Here is a 15,165-nt window from a genome sequence, read left to right as displayed (position 1 = left end):
ATTGTAAATCAATTATACTCCAATAAAAATTTTAAAATAAATAAATAAAATCAAGAGAGGGAGACAGACAATAAACAGGTAAACAAGTATATCTAGTGATAAGTGCTAAGAAGGAAGTGAATCAAAGTGAGTGGGAAACCTATCTGCAATAGGGTGATTGTGGGAAGGCTTCTCTGAGGCAATGGTATTTAGGCTGAGACTAGAAACGGGGGGAAGACACAGGGTGCAGTCTTCTGGATAGAAGTCTTCAGATAGAACAGAGAAGGCACTGGACTTCTCTAGTGGTTAAGAGTCCGCCTGCCGCGGCTTCCCTGGTGGCGCAGTGGTTGGGGGTCCGCCTGCCGATGCAGGGGGCGCGGGTTCGTGCCCCGGTCTGGGAGGAACCCGCATGCCGCAGGGCGGCTGGGCCCGTGAGCCATGGCCGCTGGGCCTGCGCGTCCGGAGCCTGTGCTCTGCAGCCGGAGAGGCCACAACAGTGAGAGGCCCGTGTACTGAAAAAAAAAAAAAGAGTCCGTCTGCCAATGCAGGAGACACGGGTTTGATCCCTGGTCCAGGAAGATCCCACATGCCGCGGAGCAACTAAGCCCGGGAGCCACAACTACTGAGCCTGCGCTCTAGAGCCCGTGAGCCACAACTACTGATCCCGCATGCCGCTACTGAAGCCCGCGCGCCTAGAGCCCATGCTCCACAAAAGAAGCCACCACAATCAGAAGCCCACGCACCGCAAGGAAGAGTAGCCCTCACTTGCCGCAACTAGAGAAAGCCCTCATGCAGCAACGAAGACCCAACACAGCCAAAAATAAATACATAAATAAATAAATTTATATATTAAAAAAAGGATAAGGCCCTGAAATTGGCAATAGCTTGGCTTAACCAAAGAACTAAAAGGGAACCAGGGTGACTAGAGCTTCATAGGCAATGGGACAGGGGGTGGGGGTGGGGGTGGGGGTGATGGAATGAGGCAGGTTAAAGGTAAGAAGAAACCACATCATTCCCAGGTTTATACAGCAGGATCAGGAAAATGAATTTTATTTGAAGGCAGTGGGGAGCCATCAAATGGTTTTAAGCAGGGAAGTAACCATCCCCTGAGGGTTTTTAAAATAGCACTCTGACTGACAGAGGAACAGATTACAGGGCCAGGGAGGAAGTGCAGAGAGGAGTCCACAGCAGGGTCATCAGAGTGGATGGTGACCTGGACAAGGTAAGAAGCCACAGGGACACAGAGAAGTGGGAGGACTTGAGAGAAGCTAAGAAAAGAGTAGTAATTCATAGAGGTTTAAATCTGAGACATTATTTTCTATTATTTCTTTCATATCAAAATTTTTGATTGAAGAACATCATTCCAACAGTGGACACTGGTTATTTTTCAGGATAAGGAACAGAGCCATTGCGCGCATATACGTTTATGGAACAGGGAGGTATTTTTGTTTCACTGGAACTGTTTCAACAAGCATGTACTATTTTTATCATTAAAAAAAAACAAAAGAAAACAAACCAAAACAATGAACATACACACGAAAACCCTTCTGAAGTAGTAATTCCAAAGTGACAGTGTAACATTCCTTTACATTTCACATGACTGGCATGAAATGTGGCAACTTCCCTTTCCAATTTCTAGCAAAGTGATTATAATTATAGATAAAATACTGAGTTATATAAATGCCCACAATGTCATAGAATTGATAAAATAAAGCCAGTTTTCAACACATTCAAAATAAAAGGTACATTAAAAATTTTTTTAAATTTCTACTACTGTTACTTGTTTCTACTTGGTTCCCTCTTCTAATACACTTTCTAACTAATGCACATTTCCATGGTTTACAGAAGAGGTTTCAGTATTACAGCAGAGGGGCTAAAGCAAGAACTCCCAATCTGACAGTGTCCCTTTACCTCTAAGTAATACTACTATAATCAGAAAAGTTAGAATCTAACTTTCTACTGTGGATATGCCAAGCAGCACTTGCTTATTCAACAAAGATTTATTGTCTACTCTGTGTCAGGCAGGCATTATTTTCAACTACGTACTTAAATGTCTCCACTTGAGTATTTCATAGACAACTTTAATCTCTACACATACAAGACTGAACACATGCTCTTCACCTTTAAACCTGATCTTCCTCCAGGGTTCCCCATCTCATGCCAGAATCTCCTCTTCCTCACCCTCAACATCCAACCAGTCATCAAATCCTCTCAGTTTTACAGCATGAATATTATGTCCAATTAATCCACCTTCTGTCGTCTCTATAACTACACCAGTCCAAGTCAGGCATTCATTCAACAAATACTGACAAGGTATATGCTGCAGGCCAGGCACTGTTCTAGGTGCAGGGATACTACGTTGAACAAACAGTCTTGCCCTCTTGGAGCTTCCATTCTAATGGAACTTATGCTCTCCACCATCTCTCACCTGGACTCCTCTATCTGCCATCTAACCAGTGTCCCTTCTCCAGATTACTCTCCACATAGCAGCCCGGGAAAACTTTTCAAAAGACAAGTTGGAACACCTCTTTCAGCTTAAAATCCTTCAGTGGTTTCTCATTACCCTCAGAATAACGTCCACAGTCCTTACTATTGCCAACCTGGACCTGCCAGTGGCTTAAAACGTCTTTTTAACCCCAGCCCACAGAAAGATAAATTATACTTTATGACCCTGTATATACATACATACATATATGTGAAACACAAGTTTTATGAAACAACACTTATCTTTACTAGGTCTGACATATGATTTTTTTTTCTATTTGATTCAATTTCGTTTTTATTTTTAACACTGGTTGTGATTCACTAAACTGGCTTTTCCATCCTCAAAGGGTCCAAACAGACTACTTCTGCAGCTTCATTTGTACCACTCTCCCTCCAACTAGTGATGTCCCAGTCACTCTGCTTCTTTCAGTTTCATGAGGGTGCTAGGTCCTTCCTGCCTCAATGCTTTTGTACATTTTGGTCCCTCAACCATGAACATTCACATGTCCCTGTACTCTTCAGTCTCCTATCTCCTTATCCCTAACCCATATTCCAGATCTCAGTTTAAATGTCACTCCCATCAGGTGAACATAGGGTCCCTGGTCAAACTCTCACAGCATCCTTGCTCTTCCTTCATAGCCTGTAACGCAAGTGTAAGGAAATGACTCTCTGAGCAATGCCTGCCCCTGTCCCTCCCTTTGCCCCCATCCCCTAAGCTCCTTGAAGGTAGAAACTGCTTCGATTTTGTTCACCCAATAGCCCTATTGCCTCGCTCTGTCTAACACATTTGTTGAAAGAGTAAAAAAAACAAAACAACAATCTTTGCCCTTGGGGAACTTACAGTCTAGGGAGCAAATAAGTACACCAAGAGAACCAGTGTTGAAAGATAGGTTTTGAATTTTTCCTGAAAGCCTCTCTGTTAAAGGTCCCATGGGACTCAATTTTCCCTGCACTACTTCTAAAAGAAAATCAAGTGAAATTGGCAGATGAGTTACATCAGGCTAGATGCAACATTATGACACAAATTTAAAACTTCACAAGTTAACCCAACACTTCTCACAAGTTCATCCTAGACTTCAAACTCTGCTCTAATGTAAAAAGACTTTATCAATGAGAAGCACAACTTTTATTTTTTATTTTTTTAACATCTTTATTTAAGTATAATTGCTTTATAATGGTGTGTTAGTTTCTGCTTTATAACAAAGTGAATCAGCTATACATATACATGTATCTCCATATCTCCTCCCTCTTGTGTCTCCCTCCCACCCTCCGTATCCCACCCCTCTAGGTGGTCACAAAACACAGAGCTGATCTCCCTGTGCTATGCGGCTGCTTCCCACTAGCTATCTATTTTACATTTGGTAGTGTATATATGTTCATGCCACTCTCTCACTTCGTCCCAACTTACCCTCCCCCCTCCCCGTGTCCTCAAGTCCATTCTCTATGTCTGCATCTTTATTCCTGTCCTGCCCCTAGGTTCTTCAGAACCTTTTTTTCTTTAGATTCCATATACATGTGTTAGCATACGGTATTTGTTTTTCTCTTTCTAACTTACTTCACTCTGTATGTCAGTCTCTAGGTCCATCCATCTCACTACAAATAACTCAATTTCATTTCTTTTTATGGCCGAGTAATATTCCATTGTATATATGTGCCACATCTTCTTTATCCATTCATCTGTCGATGGACACTTAGGTGAGAAGCACAACTTTTTAATTTCCCACCTTTTATGGGGAAGGTTTATGGAAGGATACTTTATAACAATGCTATTTTAACACATAATGTCTAAAAATAACTCCTAGAAAATACTTAGGGGCCTATTGTTTCAAAAAAAATTTTAATTTATGGTTACTTCAATAGAATGAGCATAGAAAAAGAGGACAGGACAACACAATCCCCATTTTAAATAAGGATGGAAATTATGAAATAAAGCATCCCAGTATGCATGTAGCTTTTTTTCCCTTGAAAACGGCAGAGTAAAGTTTTTATAAATACTGAGTTGTATTTATCTGAATAGACAACTCTGATTCCTTTATTATCTTGGATGCTTTTCATGTTATAGCACCCACTGCATAGATATTATTCCATAAAGAGTGCACATGTTATCTCTGTGGAGGTACGTGGTGGGGTAAAAAAGCCTAGGTTTGGCTCAAATTCTGTTATTTTTTTCCAAGAAGCACCAAAAGCAAGTATCTCCATGATTTGCAATTCTGAAATGTTGAAGAAAGGGTGTGGCCAACATAAAAAAATAAGGTCACTATCAGGTCATATGTTAAAATAAATCCTTCAAATTCTCAAAGGTCTGAGTTTTTAAAACCTTTGAAAGTTAAAACAAATTTTAAAGGACTCCAATTCAGTTACTACATACCTCGTCCCACCAAGAAGAAGGAAGGGAAAAAAGAAACAGGCCTCAAAAAAAAAATCATCCCAACAATTCAAACAGCTTCAGGGATTTAGAAAAACCGGCAGCTTTGCCACTTTGAACATCTCTGTTAAGTTCTTTTGCTTATATGTGCACACACTATGGCTGAGACAGGAAGCTATTTCTCTCCCAAACTACTTACAGTGTCTTACTAAAAGATTAACTTGCATACAGACAGTGGTCTCAGTGTTTAACACAAATAAGTACCTGGGCTGTACCTGGTAAAAATGCAGAGGAGAGAGTCCCCACAGAGTCTGATTCAGTAGGTCTGGGATGGGAGCCCCTGCAAAGTACATCTTAAACAAGCAACCCAAGCAGTTTCTGACACACATGTTCCTCCTCTCACCACCAGGAAAAGCCAATGTAGAAGGCTAAGGACTAACTTGGAGGTAATATTTCTGACATAATGGCTTAGATTCCCACCTGGAAAACTCAGAGACAAAGGATCTCCTTATTAACTGTGCTCCACTCTCACACTTGACACTCAGAGATTTGTCATGGTTTGTTCTTTCCCACTAGACAGCAAATACAATGTTATACCCCCCAACGAAGACCCAGAACTAGATGGAGCAGTCCAAGGCATCTTGGTAAAGAAAGGTCCAGAATGCATTAATTTTGCTCAGAGGAGTCCTAAAGTCCCCAAAACTAGGCTGACTTTGAACTTCTGCTAAAGATCTCTGGGAGATCTTCTAGAGAGCATAGATCTTTTTGATTCCTCTGAGAGCCTCGCACAGTGCTGAACATATAGAGAAGGCACTAGTGCCTGTTAGGATGCGCAGGAAAAGGGAATTCTGATCTGGCTCCCATCTGATAAAAGAACGCCAATGAGTAGTTTGAAAAGGAGGAAGTTGAAATTGCTGTTAAAATGCATTACGTATTACTTACAAATTTTATGCTAATTTCTTTTTACAAATAGATAAAGTTGGGTTTAAAGTTGCAATCCCTCCAGTTCCCACTTTGGAAAAGCTTTCTGTGGATCAGAAAAATCTCTACTACAAAAGGAAGCTCTCAACTCATTTCATATGTCAGACTTCTGTGGAAAATCACCAAAGACAGAATAATTTACAGCTTAGTTCATGCATCATCAGAACAGGTGACTTAAGAGTGCTTCACCAAGGAAGTCCCCCAAATAATTTTTTAAACTGATGTATCAATTTTCTCTAAACTATTCAATATACTTTACAAACATGAATTCTAGCAACACAGAAAATGGCTGTGCAACATCATTTTCATTTTGCAATATTAAAAACAGATTAAGTTAGTATAGTGGAACGAGTATAGGCCTTGTAGTTGTACAGATTTGGGTTGAAATGCCACTAACAAGTTGTGTGAATTTAGATAAGTTACATCTTCAACCTCCATTTTCCTCATATCTAAAATGGGGAAGGGGCTTCCCTGGTGGCGCAGTGGTTAAGAATCCACCTGCGGATGCAGGGGACATGGGTTCGATCCCTGGCCCGGGAAGATCCCACATGCTGCGGAGCAACTAAGCCCATGTGCCACAACTACTGAGCCTGCGCTCTAGAGCCCGCAAGCCACAACTACTGAGCCCACGTGCCACAACTACTGAAGCCCGCGTGCCTAGAGCCCGGGCTCCCCAACAAAGAGAAGCCACCGTGATGAGAAACCCACGCACCACAACAAAGAGTAGCTCCCGCTAGCCTCAACTAGAGAAAAGCCCGCGCACAGCAACGAAGACCCAATGCAGGCAAAAATAAATAATAAATTAATTTAAAAAACAATTTTTAAAAATATTTTTATAAATTTCAGGAGTCTTCCGGGTAACATTTTCAATTTACCTTTTACTTCCTATCCCATAACCAGGTGTCTATCCCTTTTATACTTCTCCACAGGCCCCACTACTCCCCACCTCCCACCTCCATACCACCATTTTCAAAACAGCCCTCTTTTCTTCAACACATCTTCAGTCCCTCTTTCTTAAAGTCCTCCTCTTTCATGCCCTAATATTTAATTTCTGAGACCTCTGACTTACTACAAAGGACTCCCAAGAAGTCATTTATAGAAATGCTTTAGTTTCTAAGTGCTTGTACCAACATTAATTCTTTTTTTTTTTTTTTGCAGTATGCGGGCCTCTCACTGTTGAGGCCTCTCCCGTTGTGGAGCACAGGCTCCGGACGCGCAAGACCCAGCGGCCACGGCCCACAGGCCCACCCGCTCCGCGGCATGTGGGATCCTCCCGGACCGGGGCACGAACCCGCGTCCCCTCCATCGGCAGACGGACTCTCAACCACTGCGCCACCAGGGAAGCCCTAATTCTCTTTTTAAAAAATAAATTTATTTTAGCTATTGATTTTTGGCTGCGTTGGGTCTTCATTGCTGTGCGCGGGCTTTCTCTAGTTGCGGCGAACGGCGGCTACTCTGCCGTTATGGTGCACGGGCTTCTCATTGTGGTGGCATCTCTTGTTGCGGAGCACGGGCTCTAGGCGCGCGGGCTTCAGTAGTTGTGGTTCGCGGGCTCTAGAGCGCAGGCTCAGTAGTTGTGGCTCACGGGCTTAGTTTCTCGGTGGCATGTGGGATCTTCCCGGACCAGGGATCGAACCCCTGTCCCCTGCATTGGCAGGCGGATTCTTAACCACTGTGCCATCAGGGAAGCTCCCAACATTAATTCTTACAAATACTTAATCCTTTATAATAACTCAATCAGATACACAAGGCTGATGTTTTGGGTTTTTTTGCGGTACGCGGGCCTCTTACTGTTATGGCCTCTCCCGTTGCCGAGCAACAGGCTCCGGACGCGCAGGCTCAGCGACCATGGCTCAAGGGCGCAGCCGCTCCGCAGCATGTGGGATCTTCCCGGACCGGGGCACGAACCCGTGTCCCCTGCATCGGCAGGTGGACTTTCAACCACTGCGCCACCAGGGAAGCCCAAGGCTGATGTTTTATCTAGACTTTACTGTTCTGGCCCAAGATACATAGCTAGAAAACAACATAGCCCAGCCTAGAACTCAAAAATTTCAGATTCTAAGTTCAGTACTCTCTCTACTCAACTTATAGAACTATTATCTCTTGCATATCCTTTCTTTATATCATTTGTTCACAAAATGTGGGGGAAAACCCTCTTTATATCTTCTGGTATCACTGGAGCACTGCTACAAAGGACAGCTTCCTCCCCACAGTATTTTCTAGAGTATATAACAGTTCAAGCAACCCCAAGACAGTGAGACCAAAAGTTAGTTTCAATGTCTCCTGTACATCTTTCAAGTAGAAAGAATTTCTGGGATGCTGCATGAAAAGGGCCAAGAGGCCCCGCCACACTCTCTCCATGACGCCCTAGATATTTCTCCACTTATGCCCTCTTTCCTCCTCCCATGAGCCGTCTTCGGTCTGACATCTCAACGGAGACCCTTCTCAAAGACAAACGACCCTAGCTGCCAAACAGATTCGTGCCCACAGCTACGTATTCCTCGCCAAGCACGACAGAGGTTCCCCTCCTCTCTGTTCACACCCTTGTCTGAAAAACTTCATCTTCCAGAGCTTGCACCTTCTCGGCCTCCCTCCCCCACACCGCCCCACGATCACCCTTGCACCTCCTCCAAAACCTCCCAGTCTCCCGGGTTGGCGGGCGATACTTCCTATCTCTCCGTGCCCGGATCGCCTGGCCTGCAGCCTGCCGCCCCGATCTGACCCTGGCAGACCAAGGACCCCTCGAGTCCCCCGAGCCCGAGGCCCACTAGCCTGGCCCCTGCCCCGCCTCCCCGCCCAAGGCGCCAAGTCCTCGGGGCTCTGTCTCCAGGCCCCGGCCAGACTCCAAGAGCCGCGGGCACTGTGGGGAGAGCAGAAAGGGGCGGCAGCGGGCGTTCAGGACACGAGGCAGGCCGGGCGCTCCGGCCAGGAGGCCCGGGGCCCGACCGGCTCCCGACTACCGTGGCCAGGACTCAGCTCTCCCGCTCCGCTGGCCCGCGCCTCCGCGGCCTGCCCTCACCTGATCCAGGTTCTCGTCGCTGCCGCTGTCTTCCGTGTCTGAGTCGATCACAACGCGGCCTTTCCGCTTCTTTACCATCGTGGTCCCCCGGCTCCCACGCCGGACGCCGCCCGGACTCCCCTCTTGCCCGCCTGCCAGTGGGACCGCCACTGCCGCCGCCGCCGCCGCTGCTCGACCCACACAAAGGCGACCGCGCATGCGCGCTCCGCTCCGCCCCTGGCCCCGCCCCTTGCTCGTCGCACGCCGTTCGCCGGCGCCCAGAGCCCCGCCCACCCCGCCCCCGACGCAGCGTGGGAGGCGGGGGCATCGGGTTGGGTTCCGGGCTCTGAACCGCCGTTCCGTAACCAGCGCTGCCCGTTGGAAGGCTTGGGTGTGTCTCTGCTGCGGGGCTGAAGCTTCACGTGCTGCCTACCTGTCGTGGACTGCAGCGGCAAACATCTGGGTCCGCTCTAAGGAGCCTTTCAACTGTCCGACACTGATGGAGTGTCGAGGGCACCGTCAGGGCCGTCCGCCTGGGAGACACAAATCGACTGGACCACGCTGAGGGCACCTGTCGTGGGATGAAGCCTTCCTACCTGGGCTGTGCGAGTGACAACTGAGCTGGGACGTGGAGGATGCATCTGATTTACCCAAAAAAAGAGTAGCGGGAAGGGTGTTCCAAGCAAAGAACCTCTTGGTCAGAGACCTAGCGATAATAGAAAAAGTTGGGCTCAGGGAACTGAAAGTTCATTATGGCCGAACAGAGGGTACGGTGTGTGGGGACGAGGCTGCGGAGGGACCCAGCAGCTGAATCATTCAGACCTAATAAACTCTTAGGAAGTTTGAACTTCGGAAGTTTGAACTTTGGTATTGAAAGATTCTAAACTGAAGAACAGCATTATCAGATTCGTGTTTTTAAAAAATTACTCTGGCTGCAGTGTGGCGAATGGATTACAAAGAAGGGAGACTAAGGCAGGGAAACCACAGAGGCTATTGATTGCATTTTGGCAAAAGATGATGATGCCCTCAAGTAAGGAAGAAGCAGTGGAATTGGAGAGAAGTGGATGGATTCTGGATAATTTGGAAGGTAGCATTACCAGGACTTGAAGATTAGTTGGGAGAGGGAAAATGTGACGTTCCAAATACAAATGGTGCTCAGGTTCTGGCTTAGGAAGCTGGTGGGTCCTTCGTGGAGATAAGGAACACAAGTGGAGAGGAGGTTGGGGAGACTGGAGGGTGCAGGAAATCAGTTCAGTTTTATGCCTGTTGAGGTCAGCTGATAAAAACAAATTCAGAAGTGATTTCTTTGTGGGATTTGGAATATAAGGTAGGGAGTGTCAGCAATAATAATTTGAAACTGTTCTCAAAAGTTTTTGGAGTCCATTAATTCTTTCTTCTGGTAGTGAACTTGAGAGCTAGACTTCAGTCTTCCCTGAGCTGTTATTGGGCAGAGGCAGGCTGATGAGTTCTTGCTGTCTGGTTTCCCTTTTCCTTTCCCCTTTACTGTCTATATTTTATTTTCTCCAGCAAGTTTGTATCACAAATGTGCATGCTTTAAAATAATAATAAAAGAAGATATAACATACACAGAGAAATCCCTGGAACTAAACACATACATACATGTCAAGTTTGCTGCCAGTTAGCTTGAAAAGGGTTCAGGATTAAGGTAGAGAAGACAACCCAAATAAGGCTCAACTATCTCTTTACTCCAAAAGATTTTTTCCTAAGAGAAGTCCCCTAGACTTCTCTCCCCCAGCATACCCTTGGAACTGAGCCCATGGCCAAGATGACCCAAAATGACCAGGTCATCTCCCTTGCTTCTGGCTACCCCAAAGGCTGGTGCCCTTCTCTGAGGACCCTCTCTAAATGTGTGAATAAAAGAAAGTCATAATATAGTCAGTGACCCCTGACTGCAATGAAGAAAGATAGGTTCTTTATTTGAGTGAAATCTATTGATATTGATCTTTCTGCAAGGGGTCTTCTAATGCATCATGGACTGGAGTTAGTCCATACTGAGACTAAACTGATATGAATGAATTAACACTGTACTCTAAATTTCCTCTTGAGTTGGCTTCCCAAGGAACCCAACCTGTGAAAGTTTCCCCTTGTAAAATGAGGATAATGATAATATCTGCCTCTTTGGGTTATAATAAGGTATAAATTAGTTAACACAGGTAAAAAAAAAAGTGCTTAGAATACTTCCTGGTAAAGAGTAAGCACTCAGTAAATGTCAGGTATCATTGTTATAATTGGAGAGGCAGATTACAGTAGAGTGGGAAGGGGCTGGAGGAAGAGTGTTGGAGATGGGAGATTTTTATTTTTTAATTTGTACACGGTGTTCTGTGAACTTATTACACTGAGTATGAATTTTTCATAATTTTAAAATGTTTTCTGGGGAAATAGAGTAATTTTTAAATTATAAAAACGATTCCTACTTATATAAATAAATTTAAGGGCAGAACATAAAGGAATAAAAAAAACTATGTAAAATTCTCCCATCCCAAGATATCCATCCACTCTTTATCAAAACAAACAAAATTGTTTGCATGTGTATATATTTGTTCAACATGTATTTATCAAGCACCTACTATATGCCTGAGCTCAGGCACTGAGCTAGATGCTGAATAAGATGAAAAAGTCACCAAGACAAGATCTCTGCTCTCAAGAGACTACATTTATTCACACATACACATTGCAAAAGTCATGCACATTCAAAGTGCTGTGAGGATCCCTTTTCATGCAGACCACCCCAAAGGACAAAAGAGATTTTTTTTTAAAAAACCTTGTTTTATTTTCGTTTTTTTTAATGTATTTATTTATGGCTGTGTTGGGTCTTCGTTTCTGTGCATGGGCTTTCTCTAGTTGTGGCAAGCGGGGGCCACTCTTCATCGCGGTGCGCAGGCCTCTCACTATCGCGGCCTCTGTTGTTGCAGAGCACAGGCTTCAGACGCGCAGGCTCAGTAATTGTGGCTCACGGGCCCAGTTGCTCCGTGGCATGTGGGATCTTCCCAGACCAGGGCTCGAACCCGTGTCCCCTGCATTGGCAGGCAGATTCTGAACCACTGCGCCACCAGGGAAGCCCAAAAGAGATATTTTTAACATCTGTTGTTTCTGAGAAAATGCAATATGACAAAAATTACTATGCATTCTTAATCCCCAATGTGATGGTGTTAAGAGATGGGGCCTTTGGGAAGTGATTAGCTTATAAGGGTGGAATCCTCATTAATGAGATTAGTGCCCTATCAAAGAGACCCCAGAGAGCTTTCCCACCACTTATGCCATGTGAGGACACTGCAAAAAGATAGCAGTCTGTACCCAAAGAGGGTCTTCACCAGAACCCAAACATGCTGGCAACCTGATCTTAGACTTCCAGCTTCCAAAACTGTGAAAAATAAATTTCTGTTGTTTATATGCCAAAAAATTACTATGTATTCATTAACCATTTTAAATGAACTTGTATTCTGTTCCTTACAACTATATCTAAAAATATATTTGAAAATAGTAATACATGTATGTATGTGAACTTTGAGAGAAGGACACAGAAATCATTACTGTGTGTATTTGCCATGGTGTTGCAGGGTCCTCCTTTTGGTGACCAGACCATCTCTTAATGAATTCAGGGTCTGAAAATTGACCCAGATCTGAAAGTGGGCAAAGGATGATCACTTTCCATTGGGGCAACTGCCCTCAGCCCCCTGATCACACAACCTTAATTTCTTCTGATTGAAAATTGAGGAGTACCCTCGTTGTCTGCCTATCTGTTTTGCCCTTGAGGATGTTATATTCTGTTAAACATCTCCATAATTCTCTGAGGCTCAGACTTCTGTGGCTGTCATTCTGACCTTTCCACTCATTATAATAATTGCATCTACCTGGCTTCTAGCAGTTAAGTGTTGCCACCTGGCCTCTTGTTTCAAGACCCTATTGCCCCCTTGCTGTTAGTTAGGCCAGTTTTCTAACAGCCTCTCATACTGTCAGTCCTGGCCCAAATAGGAAAACCACCACTGAACTTTTAGTGATGCTGGTGCACCTCTTACTGTCATATTCCTTATGGCCTTGGTGAATGCAGTATCCTCTTTGGCCTTCCCACAGAAAATAATCAGTCTGTGGGATTTCTGACCTTGTATAGTACATCCACCTCATGCTGACTTCTCTGAGTTTTTAAAATCTCCTCCTACGCCATCTGTCTTAGCAACTCTGGCATTTTTTACCTCATGTGGGCTGTAAAGTTTTCTGTGCTTCTGAGAGCCATTCTAGTAACAAATTTGTACCATTTCCTGGGGTCCTTGGCAGAATGATAAATTCTGTATCTTAGGAGAGTGCTCCCAAATCAATAAACTCTCCCTAACCCAATTTTACAACCTGGTCCCCTGATCAAGCACCCTCAGAATCCAGTCCCTTGCTTCTCTCCCAGTTCCTGCCCTTACATGCTTGGCTAGTTCTTGCAGCTCCTTTGGGTAGTCCCTTTCCTCCTTTATCAGTCCCAATATGTCCTTTGCTAGGTTATATGGTGCTTTAACCCGGTTATCGGCCGAGTATCCAGGAGGGAGACACAAGCAGATTTCGAGGAGGGTACATGCAGTCTTACAGGGTACAGGCTTCTGTACTGTCTACAAGAAAGAGGGAAGTGTGAAATGGTGGATCATTTCTTTAGGTTCAGAGGGTTCAGGAGAATCTGGAAATTCAAGATCTTCAGGAACATCAATCAGATATCCCCATTCCATGTGTCATGATCTCATTATTTCCTAACTAGGGCCCTTAGCTGACCTGCATTGCTTGGGAGTTTAACCTTATTGGAGCTTAAACTATTCTGATGATTATCTGGGACCTCAGCTTTCCCTGCCGTCCCACTGCAGGTGTTGAAGACCTCTTCATATGCTGTTAAGGAGGCCCTCTGGCTTTCACACTTGGCTTTCAGTAACAGAACCCAATTTCACTATCCTTATAATTATTATGCCTCCCATATATATTTTTTGAAATATAGTTGATTTATAATGTTGTGTTAGTTTCTGGTATATAGCAAATTGAGTTTTAAATATATATATTTTTTCATATTCTTTTCCATTATAGTTTATTAAGGATATTGAATATAGTTCCCTGTGCTATACAGTAGGACTTTGTTTATCTATTTGATATATAGTAGTTTGTGTCTGCTACTCCCAAACTCCTAATTTATCCCTCCCCCACCCCCTTTCCTCTTTGGTAACCATAAGTTTGTTTTCTATGTCTGTGAGTCTATCTCTGTTTCGTAAATAAGTTCAATTGTATCATATTTTAGATTCCACATATAAGTGATATCCTGTGGTATTTGTCTTTCTCTTTCAGACTTACTTCACTTAGTATGATAATCTCTAGGTCCATGTTGCTGCAAATGGCATTATTTCATTCTTTTTTATGGCTGAGTAATATTCCATCATATTCATATACCACATCTTCTTTATCCCTACATCTGTCGATGGACATTTAGGTTGTTTCCATGTCTTGGCTATTGTGAATAGTGCTGCTGTGAACATAGGGGTGCATGTATCTTTTCAAATTAGAGTTTTGTCCAGACATATGCCCAGGATTGGGATTGCTGGATCATATGGCAATATTTTTAGTTTGTTGAGGAACCTCCAGACTGTTCTTCATAGTGGTTGCACCGAGTTACATTCTCACCAACAGTGTAGGAGGGTTCCCTTTTCTCTGCCCCTCTCCAGCATTTGTTATTTTTTAAAATATATATTTATTTTTGGCTGCGTTGGGTCTTTGTTACTGTGTGCAGGCTTTCTCTAGTTGCAGCGAGTGGGGGCTACTCTTCATTGAGCTACGGGCTCTAGGCGTGCGGGCTTCAGTAGTTGTGGCACACGGGCTCAGTAGTTGTGGCTCACGGGCTCTAGAGCGCCAGCTCAGTAGTTGTGGTGCATGGGCTTAGTTGCTCCGCGGCATGTGGGATCTTCCCGGATCAGGACTCGAACCCATGTCTCCTGCATTGGCAGGCGGATTCTTAACCACTGTGCCACCGGGGAAGCCCCAGAGTAGCACTCTTAACCATCGTCAGCAATTTGGTGCCTCTCCCTGGTCTGGTAGACAAGCACCTTCAGCTTGTTTACTCAAAGCAGTAAGGGACCAGCACAGTGGAAATAATTTTAGTGTAAAACATATGGAGGGGCAAGATAGTAAAGGTGGTCAAGACGGGGCAAGAAAGGAGAAACACAGTAGCCCAGAGGCGGGATAGGGAAGGGAGAGTCTTCTAATACGTCTCCAGTGCTGTAGGCTGGAGGGGCCTTGAGCAGCTAGCATGCCCTGTCCATCAGCCTGGTCATACTCTCCTGGGAGTCCAAGAGTGGGTGACATTCCAGATTTCCCCAGTTTGGAG

General features: G+C 44.5%; 1 protein-coding gene across 1 annotated transcript in view; it reads right to left on the bottom strand.

Annotated features, from left to right (window-relative positions):
- Nucleotides 1-9,026, bottom strand: part of RTF1 (RTF1 homolog, Paf1/RNA polymerase II complex component) — a 48,991-nt gene extending 39,965 nt beyond the window's left edge. The window contains exon 1 of the mRNA XM_060005034.1: nucleotides 8,829-9,026. Within this exon, the coding sequence (XP_059861017.1) occupies nucleotides 8,829-9,026 (198 nt within the window). The remainder of the gene's footprint in view (nucleotides 1-8,828) is intronic.
- Nucleotides 9,027-15,165: the final 6,139 nt, after the last annotated feature.

The sequence above is a fragment of the Delphinus delphis genome, chromosome 2 (assembly GCF_949987515.2).
Source record: "Delphinus delphis chromosome 2, mDelDel1.2, whole genome shotgun sequence".
Classification (NCBI taxonomy): domain Eukaryota; kingdom Metazoa; phylum Chordata; class Mammalia; order Artiodactyla; family Delphinidae; genus Delphinus; species Delphinus delphis.
This window is presented reverse-complemented; position numbering and strand designations above follow the sequence as displayed.